The following is an 11,497-nucleotide window of genomic DNA, read 5'->3' as shown; positions in this document are numbered from 1 at the left end:
CTCTGCTGTGAGGTTTGTTGTCGGTTGTCGAGTCGAGAGGAATATAATTCCGAAATCACGTGAGCTTTTCGCAGCGGACGGTCTCGAAGCGGTCTCCCTTTCGCGCGTTACCGTCTCGAAATGAGCCAACTTTGACTCGGGTGAGAAGAAGTCTTGGAACTGGCGCGAAACAGCGCGTTCGAGGTTCGGGCGAAAGTTTCTCAATTTCTCTCTCTCTCCTCCCCTTCCTCCTTTCCTGCATTCGCCAACACTTAGTCATTCTTTACAACTCATACAAGATGCTCGCCTACACTACCCTCCTCGCCCTCGCTCTCGGTCTCTCCGCCTCTGCGCAATCGATCCCTGCCACTGCAACTCAAGAGGAACTTGCGCTCGTCTCCGCTCAATTCTCCAACTCTGGGTTCAACTTGACCACTGTGAGTTTTAGAGGATCCTCTTTGAACGCGCTAAAGAGGAGAGGGAGATCCTCGGAGGACGTGACTGATCGTTGTTGTTTTTCGTCTTTTTAGAACGCCGGGTTCGGATTAGACCTTGACGCGAAAGCACTCCTCACCGTCGTATACGGATTCGGCGCCGTCGAGAACGGTCAAGAATACTCGGTCGATCAACTGTCAGAAGCTCCCGAAATTTACGTTACTCCCGCAGAGGACACGGCCGCATGGTTCAACTCTTCCTCGCGTTACACTCTCGCCCTCGCCGACGCTTCCGCCCTCGGAGACGCCGACCCCGAGGGAAACTACCGTCACTTCCTCGCAAACTCGGAAACTGGAGCTGCCGCCTCGGGATCTAACCTGACTTTCTCCCTTGCTGAAGACGGTACGGTAATCACCTCTTACGCCGCTCCTGGCCCTCTATCTGGCAGTGGTACCCACCGGTGAGTCTGAGCGAAAGGTTCGACATTGCTATAGATTCTGACTTTTCTTCTTTCCAATTGAAGATACGCCTACCTCCTTTTCGCTCAACCCGAAAATTTCCAGGCTCCCAACGATCTCTCGACTGCTGGAACCGCTCCTTCCCACTGGTCCGTCAACTCTTACGTTGAACAAACTGGCCTCCAACTCGTCGCGGCGAGCTTCTTCACCGTTCAACCCAACGGTGAACCTACCGGAAGTGTCGCCACTACTCAAGCTGTCGTAAGTCTCTGTTACCAACTCGTCGAGCGCGTTCAAAGATATGAAAAGCTGATCCCGTTCGTTCTCTTTGCTTGCGAAAAGAACACTGCGACTCTCTCCGTTTCGTCCGCCTCTGCCTCGCAATCTGGATCTGCCTCATCGGGAACTTCGTCTGGAGCTCAACCTACCCAAAGTCAAAGTGGATCCGGTAACGGAGCTTCTTCCCTCAAGACTTCGCTGGCTGCTGGTCTTCTCGGAGTCGCTGGACTCGCCGTCGCCGCTCTCTAAGTGAGATAGCCTCCCTCTCCTCCCGATCACGCTGGAATCCCTCTCGTGACTCGACGAAATAGACACTCCCTCCCCTCCCTCCTTTCGATATTCTTTTTCTTCTGCGAGTTGATCCTCTCAGATTTTTCGTTACTCTGTTACTCTCTGTCTGCACACTCGCTGAATCACTGCAACTGCAACTCTACTTATCTGTATCCGTCTCTCCAATCGGCAAACCGGTCGTCGTTGAGAGTTCGCAGGTTCTCCAATTCGAGAGAACCCGAGGATAGCGAAGTTGGAGCGAAGTGGCGACTTAGTCTACTTCTCAGTCTGCTTCTCACGTTGCAGCGAAGTCTGTTGGAAGTAGCGCGAGCCGTCGCAGGACTAGCCACGAAAAGCAGGCGAGGGATGGAAACTGTCGCGCAAACGAAAACTCGAACGTGCGCTTCTTTCGATTTTTCGCACGTTTTCTGTGTTTTCGACTTGCGACTCGCTCGAAGCAAACGCGCCTGCTCCAATGTTTACCTTCGCCTCTGACCTCTCTCTGACAGCTCCACGACCATCCTCGAGAGCGACAAACATCAAATGATGGCACGAGCTCCCGCATCACCAAGCGTTTCGCAAGGGCTCTCTCGCTCTTCGGGTCGCGACCTCGACCTCCTTGAAAAGGCGCACTTCAAGCGACCAGCAAGTACGAATGGGAAACGATCATTGAGGGTGGCCATCGTGACCGAAAATTTCCTACCAAAGTGAGTTCTCGCTTTTCGTTGCCAGCACAGGCAGCTTTGCTGATCTTTCCTTTCGATGACAGAGTCGACGGGGTAACCAGAACACTCGCGATGTTACTCGAGCATCTCGCAGCGGAAGGACACGAAGCCATGGTCTTAGGACCTGCGTCTACTCTGGTAAGTTTGCGCACAATCTCCTTTCGGAAAACGATCCCTGACTCGTATGCGACAGAAATCGTACGCTGGCCACGAGGTTGTCTCGACGAAAGGTATCCCTCTACTCGGCGTCTACAAAGGACTCGGCTTGAACTTTATTCGACCTCTGTTCATTCGCAAGCTCAAGGAATTTAAGCCCGACGTGATCCAGTTCGTCGATCCGATCTGGTTGTGCGCTCAGTGAGTTGCTCTCCACCGCTCGTGCCATGCTCCACAATCTGATCTGAACCGCCGCGTCCCACCAGAACAATTCCGGTCGTTCAACGGTACTTTCCAGATACGCCACTCGTGTCTTCCTACCACACGAACCTCGCCATGTATGCAACTCTATTCGGCTTCTCGTGGCTGACACCTGTCATGTGGGGACTTCAGGTGAGTTACGGCTCTTTCGTGGTTTGAAAAATGACCAGAAAGTCAACTCACCTTGTTCCCTCTCGACAGCGATCTCTACATGGACAATGTGCCATGACTTTCTGTCCCTCTCCCTCTACTTCTCGAATGTTGAAGGACCACAAATTCGAAAACGTTCGACTTTGGCCTAGAGTGAGCTTGAACCCTAAGTTACCCTCCGACTGCGCTTTGCTGACTCTTTCTTGATTCTTGCAGGGTGTCGACGTCGATCTGTTCCGGCCCGACGCTCGTGACTTTACCCTTCGTCAAAGCTGGGGAGTCGAGCCACCAGCCCTCGACGAGCATCATCCCTCTCCTCGGATCAACCCAACTGATCCTCGACGCACCTCTTTCGACGATGTCCCGCTCCTTTCCCTTCCTCCCGCTTACGATTCTCACGGCTATTCCCCTACGTCCCCGGCTGCACCTCCGAGCGGAAGTAAACTGGCGGTGCTATATGTTGGCCGAATCTCGTTCGAGAAGAATCTTCGACTTCTGATCGAAGCTTTCCGAGGGCTCGAGCGAGCCGATCCCGAAACTGGTCGCCCGCCTTGTCAGCTCGTATTCGTCGGAGATGGACCGGCGAGAACCGAGGTTGAAGCCCTGTGCAACGGTTATAATCTCGGTGCGAAATTCCTCGGGTTCAAGAAAGGAGAAGAATTGGCGGCTTGTTTCGCTTCGTCGGATATCTTCGCGTTCCCGAGCTGGACAGAGACGTTCGGACAAGTCGTCAGCGAAGCTCAATCTTGCGGTAAGTGAAGTTACTTCCATCCGCTCAATTCAAAACTGACTCACCATGTCATCTGCCTCGCATCCAACAGGGTTGCCGGTGGTTGGACTTCGAGCCGAGGGTGTATGCGATCTCGTCGAACACGGAGAAACAGGTCTCCTTCTTGACATGGATGATCTCCTTTCGACTCCTCCTCCCACTCCGTCTTCCTCCATCGGTTTCAAACCTCTCCCGCCCAATCCTCACACTCTTGTCGGCTCTTCCTCACCAACGTTCCCACGAGCTGTCGAGGTGTACCGATCTCTTCTCGTCCGAGCGGCGACCCAACATGAGGAGCGAAGACGAATGGGACTCGCCGCTCACAAGATCGCTTCGAAGCGTAGCTGGTTCGGAGCGATGGAGATGCTCGTCGACGGTTATCGAGAGGTCATCACCAAGGCGGAGTCGAAGAGCGATCTGTCTCTTTCGAGAACGTCGACGATCGAATTCGATATTGTAACCGGCAATTCATCGACGGAAGAGGTCGAAGAACCTGCGACGATGCCAAGAAGGCGAAGGAGGCTTCGTCAATCATCACAAGCACTGATCACCTTCTCGAAGGATGAATCGACACAGGCACTATGCGGTAAGCATCTCTCGCAGGTTTGAAGGGGATCCGAGAACTGACCTGTCTGTCCTCTTTCGCTCTGTAGTCCGCCTCTTCGAGATCTCCGTCCTCCTCCTCTTTGTCTTCCTTTCTCTCCGATGTACTTCGACTTGGCAAGTCTTGACCCACCTTCACGCCTCGCCCATCGTTACTTGATCTGTTTCTCTCGATTTTCTCATATTGTCCATATTTCTTACTTACATTCCTCTTACGCTCTTCTGTTGTTCCTCTTCTCACCATGATCTATCTCTATCGACGTTTTGTCCATCCTTGGGTTTTGTTCTCCACACGGGCTAATTGAGCTTCTACTTTTTGACATTTCGATCGCGAGATATCGAGGGTACTGAATTGGGTATTTTGCGACATGCGAGTGAAAGAAAGAGGATACAGAAAGGGAGGTATCAAGAACTGTGAAGCTCGTCGTGGAACGTCAGCTCAACAAGCTCATGAGGTACGAGATTGACCGGAGGGAAGGACTCACCCAGGAATACAGTGCTCGGTGTCTATCGAGCTGTTACCCCACCACGTGAACTGAAAAGTCGTCAAATCGTCAGCGGTGGAATCGTCGAACGGTTTAGGAGGAAAAGACCGACGAAGGAACCCAAGCCGAGGAGGTAGATGACGAGTGCGTTGATCGATGTACCAGCATCGAGCGCTGAAGAGAGAACGTAGTTGTACTTCTCGAACCAACGCGGCTTGTACCGAAGAGCGTAGAATTGTGAGAGGAAAGAGACGATGAAACCCGGAACGAGAACATTCATCGGAGTTTGTGGAGGACCAATACTCTGTCAAGCCAGTCGAGGATGAGCGAGCGACATGTTACGCGATGGGAAAGTGAAGACTTACGCCGTGAAGGAGAAGAGGAACCGAGATCTGCTTCCAAAACTTGTTGCCACTGCGCTTGTAGAGAATCCAAGGTATGACGGGTAGAAGAGCACCAAACAGGAAGCCCTGGAGAAGATCGGAGTTAGCGCAAGAAGATTCGGAAAAGTTGAGAAAGAGATACGAAAGCTCACCAGATACAGATTGCGATATTCTCCGACGAAGAACCGAGCCGGCGAGACGCAACCGAAGACCACTGATGCTGAGAAGAAGATCTCGACGCGTCGCCCGGTCCATTGGGCAGTCGGATCAATCAGAGAACCGTCGAGGTAAGGTCGTTTTGAGTCGATGACTCCCTTGATGAGCGAATAGTTTGTGATAGATCCCAGCGCGGTTCCGTAGACCTGACAGAGGAAGAGGTGACGAGGAGGAATCTTCATGTATCTACATAACCAAAGAGCAGAGGGGAGACAGCGAGCGTCGAGTCAGTGAAGGCCAGCGAGTGGCATCGGAAAGAGCCACTCACAGCCCTAGCTTGAGGTCCGAAGTTAAGTCCAGCGATTGAAGCATCGTCATGTAACCATAGCACTTGAATGCGACGTTTGCGAGGGGTTTTCCCGGCCAGATATAACCTGCTACGAACTCGGTGATGACGTTCAAGCCGATCGTGGTGTTCGTGATAGCTGATATGATCTGATGATGACGGTAATGGACGGTAAGAGGTTGCACACCGAAAGAGCGGGCGAGATAAAGAGGGAAACTCACTCCGATCGGCACAAGAAACGCAACCGCAAGTATGACGGCGAGAATGAGTCCCCATACTGGAAGCTGCAGTTGAGGGTAGAAAGTGAGAAGAATCGAAGCTGCCAAGAACGTCGATCCGAAAGTTGCGAGATACCAACTGCGAAACAAATACGAGCTTGCGTTAGTTTTTCGGTTTTTCTTCGGATGCGAGAGACCTCAACTCACGACCGAGGCACGTTCGCGTAGTTCTGTTCAAGCAGTTGGACGTGTACGTCGTCGCTATCTCCCGTCTTCGCCGAAAGAGCTGTCTTGATGTCTCGGAGATTCCACAGGAGCACGCTCGTGATGGCTGAGGTGAGAATCGCAAAGCTGATACCGTAAGAGAGAGCGAAGTAGGGGACGAGGCGAAGGGGTCCTAGCTCTTCGTATCGAGCTTCGTTGAGCGACAGATCGGGATTTAGTATCTCTTGAACGTCGAGACGCTGCGAACAAGCAAGTTGTAAACTCAGAACTGCTGCTGCTGTGCGTAAGTAGAGTCAAGCTTACGCCGAAGGTGCGATTGTAAAGATGCGAGGCGACTGGAGAGTCGTAGCTGCGAGCGTTCCAAAAGTTCGAGAAGTATAGGAGCGGCGTGACGATCCAGAGATTGAAGGCGAGACCGGCGAAGTAGCTGCACTGGGCGAAGAAGGGAGTGTAGAGAGCTAGAAGCCGTGAAATTCTTCGACGTTAGCGGGGAGCGATTCTCTCGGAGTAGACGCGGAAGCTCACCTCCTGTTCCACCGATCACGGACCAATCAAGCGACTGCAGAGTCGACAACGAATCAGCGTGGATGTGGGGACAGAATCGCAGTCAACGCACGAAGTCTAGGATACCGAAGCCATTGTACCCCGAGCCCAAGGTTCGCATCACCCAAGACTTATTGTTGATGAGGCAAAGGACCTGTTCACTCGAGACCTATCAGCATCGCGTACAGATTGAGAAGAATAAAAGAGAGATAGTACCGCTATCGAAGTTAGAGTCGGAAAGACAACCGAGGGAATAAACTGCCAGGTGAAAATCGAGGCGAAAGAGTAGGAGAAGAAGCGCATTCGTTCTTTCGTTTCTCTGACGTCCTCCTCATCCTTGCCATGTAGAGTTTGATAGAGCGATACAGTGACGAGCTGCGATGGCCAGAGCATTGCCGTGGGTCGAACTCTGGCGAATGATTTCGGGACGTCAGCGAGTTGCCCCCCGACTATCGCCATACGGTATATAGTACACTGAGTAGTGAACTCACAGGAGGCGATAGGTTAGGCCTGAGAGACCGAAACCGATAAGTTGTGTCGATAACAGAAGGAGTAAGCCTCCAAATACGCCAAGATCCGAATGATAGTACAGTTCTTGTACTGCAATGATTTCGCCAGCATACGCAGCAGACGCGCCTTGATGGAGGGAGAGACGTAGCATTAGCTATACCTTTCAACTTTCGCTTTTGAAACGAGGTCAGCTCACCTGATGATGCGAGAACTCCAACGAGGACATGCTCCTTCTTCGAGAAAGGCGCAGGGTGATTCAAACTGTCGGGGAGAATGTGTGCAAGCCACTTGCCGAGCGGGTACGCCACGAGGATGATGAAGAAGGAGGAAAAGGAAGGGGCATTGCTCTTGAAGAAGAACAGTTGCGAGATTGCGGCGCCGAGGATGCAGAGAGCAGTTCCAAGCAGGAATCCTCGAATCGTCAGAGTTGGTAGAGAAGGGTCGTCCGTCTCTGGAACGACCTGAGGAGGAAAGAAAGGGCGCGAAAATGCAAAATTGACGAAATCTCTACGAAACATCAGTTGCTTATCCCGCGAACGCGCATGTTGGAGGGTTGGTCTCACCTTCTTGACGATGTCGATAGCAGACTCTAGCTCATCGAAGTCTTCCTTCTCGTCATAGAGTCTGTCATTTCTCCGTCTCTCCCTGCTCCGCCTACTTCTGCCCTCCGTTGACGCGATCAGGTTTGCTGATTCTCCATCAGATCCTTCTGCTTCCTCCTCGACATCTTCCCCGTCGTTTGGTTGATGAGATTTGCTGTTTCGTCGGCTTGTTGAAGGATGGATGTGTTCGCTCAAGGGCTGCAGAGGGATGGCGTCTGCGTGATCAACTTCTTTATCGGTATACTCTGCTAGCGGGACATGGCTCATCGAAGGCGAGTGAGGTGAAGTGAGGAAGCAGACGAAGCTCCGTGTTGGACGATTCGCGATTTCGCTCGAGCAACTCTCAGAATTCAGGATTGCTCTTCGTGCTGCATGACTTGTCATCTCTGACGAGTGCAATCTGCCAGAGGAAATGCGGAAAATCGAGATATAAGTTTCAGATTTCGCAACTTGTAACATGATTCTGAGCTTCATCAACCTCAAACGCCCTCGTCGCCAAACGTACGTCGATCCCGATCTCATGCAGTACCTCCCGAGCGCTCTCCCTCTTCACTAACAACATCCATCGTCATGGTCTCGCCGATTTTACCTCTTGCCGTGAGTCTCTGGCCCAACGTAAGGCATCATCGCTCTCCTCATGTGCGTTCTCTCCTCGTCGAAAGACTCGTCCGTCGATAAATCCTTATTCTCCTCCTCATCTCCCACTTGTCGGCGATTCTTGCGGTTTCGAACCCAACTTCGCGGAACTCGCATTTTGACGATCCCTTTCTTGTCTTTCTGCTGTAGTCACGGGTTATCGAGTCAGTAGAGATACCATCGACGAATCAGGTTTGTCAGAAAGAGACTTACTCCTCTGCAGTCGCAAATCATGTAGCTCGATTGGACGTTGAGGTGAGTCGGCATCTCCTTTTCGACTCGTTGTGCTCCTCCTCCTCGTCTTCTCGACTTGCCGAGCTCTTGCATCTGTCTTGAAGGATATCGAGCCTAGCGAGGACAAGCGAGAACGACTCAGTCTTGACACCGACATCGAGAGCGACCGGAGAAAGGGAACTGACTTGATCGCTGCACGAACAGACCGTATAAATCGCATCTATTTGAATCGTCGTCCTCGTCAGCTTCATCCCAAGACAGTACGAGTGACAAGACTGGCTCACGTAGACATGCCAACAGAGCGAGAATTCCGGCGAGAGCCGCCAAAACGTAGAGCAGATTCCAGGAGAACAATCGAGTCGACGCTTCTGTCATACCGAGGACGGCCATCACGAACGAGCAGACTAGCATACCGCCCCATAGGAGAAGATTCCTATATCGCTTTCCAAAGCGTGAGCTGACCGCGAAGACAATCGGAAACAAAATGAACTCACAGTTGCAAAGCTCCGTCACAAATCTGCTGTCCCACGTCGTAGTTGTAGAGAATGATGGCGAGAGGCGAGACATAGAGGGCTACGATGAAAAGGATCAGCCTGCAACAGAAACCGACCGGCTGCAGCGCGAGCACGATCGCGTTAGCGAGTCGGGAGCAAATCGATGACATGAACTCACTCACCATTCGTGACTGCACGTTGCTGAGAGTATAGAGGAGAGAGAGTCAAGAAGGAGCGAGCACGCGAGCAATGCTTTGTCCGGAGCAAACCGCGGCTATCGATCGAGGGCGGTCTGAGCTCTCGTCCGCGTTGTTTCGAGATAGTTTTTTCCATTCTACGATTCCAGATCTAATAAGGATGGTAATACTGTTGCTGAGGTTGGTGCTGTTGAACGGCTGGAGGGGGAGGAGGTAACGGAGGTCGACCATTCCCGTAGTTATTCGGGTCATTCTGATAGTTTGAAGGGGGAGGATAAGGTCCAACCGGTATAGGATGAGATGAATACGCGCCTTGGAGGGAAGGAGGAGGAGGAGGAGGAGGAGGCGAGAATACGGGAGGAGGCGCAAATGAGGAGGCCGGCGGATTCGAATAGGACTGAGATAGATGCGAAGGAGGAGGTGCGGAGAACGAAGGGGGAGGAGCGAAAGAAGGAGTACTCGGAGAGGGGTGGATCGACGTGTGAGAAGCGGAATGAGCGAGCTGTTGATACGACATCGAGGGAGGAAGATTTGGATAAGTTGCCGACGACGAGATAGCGGGCTGTTGATATTGTTCTCTATGCAGTTGCTGCTGCTGTTGCTTTTGCCAGTAGACGGAAGTGCTCGGCGGGATCGGAGGAACGGGAGGTTGAGGTAAAGGAGGAGGATAGGGATTCGAGGAGGGAGGCGGAGCGTAGGAATTGTTGTACGGGTCATGATGCAGCTGGGTCGAAGGAGCACCAGGTTGTGGGAGAGGTCGTTGAGAAGAGACGGAAGACTGGTCGTACACTACGAAGGGCGAAAGGCGGGTTAGCGAAACAGTTCCCTCAGTCAGATTTCGATGCGACTCACCTTGACTCGCATAATGTTGATGCGCCAGTTGCTCGAACTCTCCGAGTTGCTGCGTTTGCGGTTCGTGATAAGATGGGTACTGTTCTTGATCTGCGTATGTTCCGAACTCGTTCGGAGGAGGTTGAGCAATGTAATCTGGTTGAGGCGTTGAGCTGTACTGCTGATGCATCGGAGCAGATGGAGCGAAAGATTGTCTCGGTTGTTGTTGTTGATACGAGTATTGACTCGGAGCCACCGAGTGGAAACTTGTTCTCCTTTCTCGATTGTTGTAATCGAAGCCGTCCGAGGGAGTTGGAAGATGACTGTAGGTTTGAGAGTGGGCGACCTGAGCGTACTGAGAGTGGGAAGCGGGGACAGGCGGCTGAGGAAGAGGACGGCCAACAGAGAGAGACGACATCGAGCGAGTTAGAGGATCGAGATCGGAATCCGGATAATGATTCGCTGAGAGCGGTGCAAGGTCGGAGTCCGGATAATCAGGTGCGAGATGCAAAGATGAGTTGGACTATGTAGCAGCATGAGAAAGGGGTCAGCTGAATCGTCTGAGGTAAGAGCAGAGAAGGAAACTCACCGGTTCGAGACTCGCTTGAGAGTGTCGATGATTCACGCTTCGTCGATCCCTCTCGTCTCGCTCGCCTATATCATTCTCCTCACTTTCTTCTTCATCGTCGTGGTCGTTCAGCCGTGCTCCCGCTCCTCCATAACTGCCTCGGGTTGGAGAATCCGAACGTTCTGGTCGATGCAAGCTCGCCGGTTTTGGCTCCTGTCTCAGAGTGATTCGTCAGTAAGATGTCTCCATATGGGGAGGAACAGACGATTGCTCACGTTAGAATACCAAGTCAGTTCGAGATAGACTTCTCCCGCGTATCGTCCTTTTCTCTCCAATTTGACCCAATCTGCATCCGACGACAAGCGCTTCAGCTCACTTCGCTCGAAGTAGTAGTAGTGCAGAATGCAGTGAACTCACCATCAAACTTTCCCTTGCGAATCGTGTCCTCGATATTGAGTTCTCCTTCACCAATCAATCTCGGATCTCGATTATCGTCGGCCCAACACGCCAATTTGAGGATCCTTCTGCCATCTCCTACTGTCACTGTCGGTTTCGGTTTCTCTAATCTGTTCACCCCGCTCCCTCCGTCTTTCGTACTCATCGGAAGGACTCCCCCCTTCCGGTCGACGTGAGCGGCACCTCCCGCTTCGAGTTGTTCGTTCTCAAACTCTTCCTTGAGGATCTCGAACCTGAACTCTGCATCCCACGTAGGTTGTTGTCCTCCTCGTTCGATCGTTTCAGTCCGTTTCTTGTGCAAACCATAGGTGACGGTCGCGTAGGGATTCTGCTTCCCAATCCTCACTCGGTTTGGGAGGTTCTTAGCGCGAAGTACAATTACGATCAGAGTACCGAGTAGTCGTTCTTGCAGAGGTGGAGAGGGAGGAGGTCGTTGACTAGATGACATTGTTTGATGACAAGTCGATTGAGGGTCCGTACACAGTTCTCGTGTGATTGATGTACAGCTGTAGTTCTACAGGTCGTCGT

General features: G+C 52.2%; 5 protein-coding genes across 5 annotated transcripts; 2 read left to right on the top strand and 3 right to left on the bottom strand.

The window, feature by feature from the left end:
- Positions 1-278: 278 nt before the first annotated feature.
- On the top strand, positions 279-1,400 carry JCM6883_002507 (YbhB/YbcL family Raf kinase inhibitor-like protein; the record flags this gene model as incomplete). Its single annotated transcript, XM_076632343.1, has 4 exons — positions 279-416; positions 510-874; positions 938-1,133; positions 1,215-1,400. 4 exons carry the CDS (start codon positions 279-281, stop codon positions 1,398-1,400), a joined length of 885 nt encoding a protein of 294 aa, XP_076487683.1.
- Positions 1,401-1,964: 564 nt separating this feature from the next.
- JCM6883_002506 (glycosyltransferase family 4 protein) lies at positions 1,965-4,245 on the top strand (the record flags this gene model as incomplete). Its single annotated transcript, XM_076632342.1, has 8 exons — positions 1,965-2,128; positions 2,191-2,284; positions 2,340-2,503; positions 2,569-2,695; positions 2,765-2,866; positions 2,930-3,464; positions 3,535-4,068; positions 4,136-4,245. 8 exons carry the CDS (start codon positions 1,965-1,967, stop codon positions 4,243-4,245), a joined length of 1,830 nt encoding a protein of 609 aa, XP_076487682.1.
- Positions 4,246-4,490: 245 nt separating this feature from the next.
- Positions 4,491-7,820, bottom strand: JCM6883_002505 (OPT family oligopeptide transporter; the record flags this gene model as incomplete). The annotated part of the gene is made up of 16 exons (XM_076632341.1): positions 4,491-4,497; positions 4,571-4,620; positions 4,683-4,874; positions 4,936-5,040; positions 5,106-5,355; positions 5,438-5,604; positions 5,677-5,812; positions 5,881-6,137; positions 6,202-6,356; positions 6,424-6,457; positions 6,515-6,595; positions 6,658-6,850; positions 6,933-7,077; positions 7,148-7,412; positions 7,515-7,540; positions 7,610-7,820. 16 exons carry the CDS (start codon positions 7,818-7,820, stop codon positions 4,491-4,493), a joined length of 2,274 nt encoding a protein of 757 aa, XP_076487681.1.
- A 318-nt stretch (positions 7,821-8,138) lies between these two features.
- On the bottom strand, positions 8,139-9,102 carry JCM6883_002504 (uncharacterized protein; the record flags this gene model as incomplete). Its single annotated transcript, XM_076632340.1, has 6 exons — positions 8,139-8,333; positions 8,403-8,537; positions 8,609-8,643; positions 8,708-8,856; positions 8,918-9,036; positions 9,100-9,102. 6 exons carry the CDS (start codon positions 9,100-9,102, stop codon positions 8,139-8,141), a joined length of 636 nt encoding a protein of 211 aa, XP_076487680.1.
- A 163-nt stretch (positions 9,103-9,265) lies between these two features.
- Positions 9,266-11,417, bottom strand: JCM6883_002503 (uncharacterized protein; the record flags this gene model as incomplete). Its single annotated transcript, XM_076632339.1, has 5 exons — positions 9,266-9,903; positions 9,967-10,468; positions 10,535-10,726; positions 10,789-10,859; positions 10,931-11,417. 5 exons carry the CDS (start codon positions 11,415-11,417, stop codon positions 9,266-9,268), a joined length of 1,890 nt encoding a protein of 629 aa, XP_076487679.1.
- Positions 11,418-11,497: the final 80 nt, after the last annotated feature.

This window comes from Sporobolomyces salmoneus, assembly GCF_050403485.1.
Source record: "Sporobolomyces salmoneus JCM6883 DNA, S_salmoneus_JCM6883_v1_ctg25, whole genome shotgun sequence".
Classification (NCBI taxonomy): domain Eukaryota; kingdom Fungi; phylum Basidiomycota; class Microbotryomycetes; order Sporidiobolales; family Sporidiobolaceae; genus Sporobolomyces; species Sporobolomyces salmoneus.
Note: the sequence above shows the minus strand (reverse complement) of the source record. Positions and strands in the feature narration are given on the sequence as shown.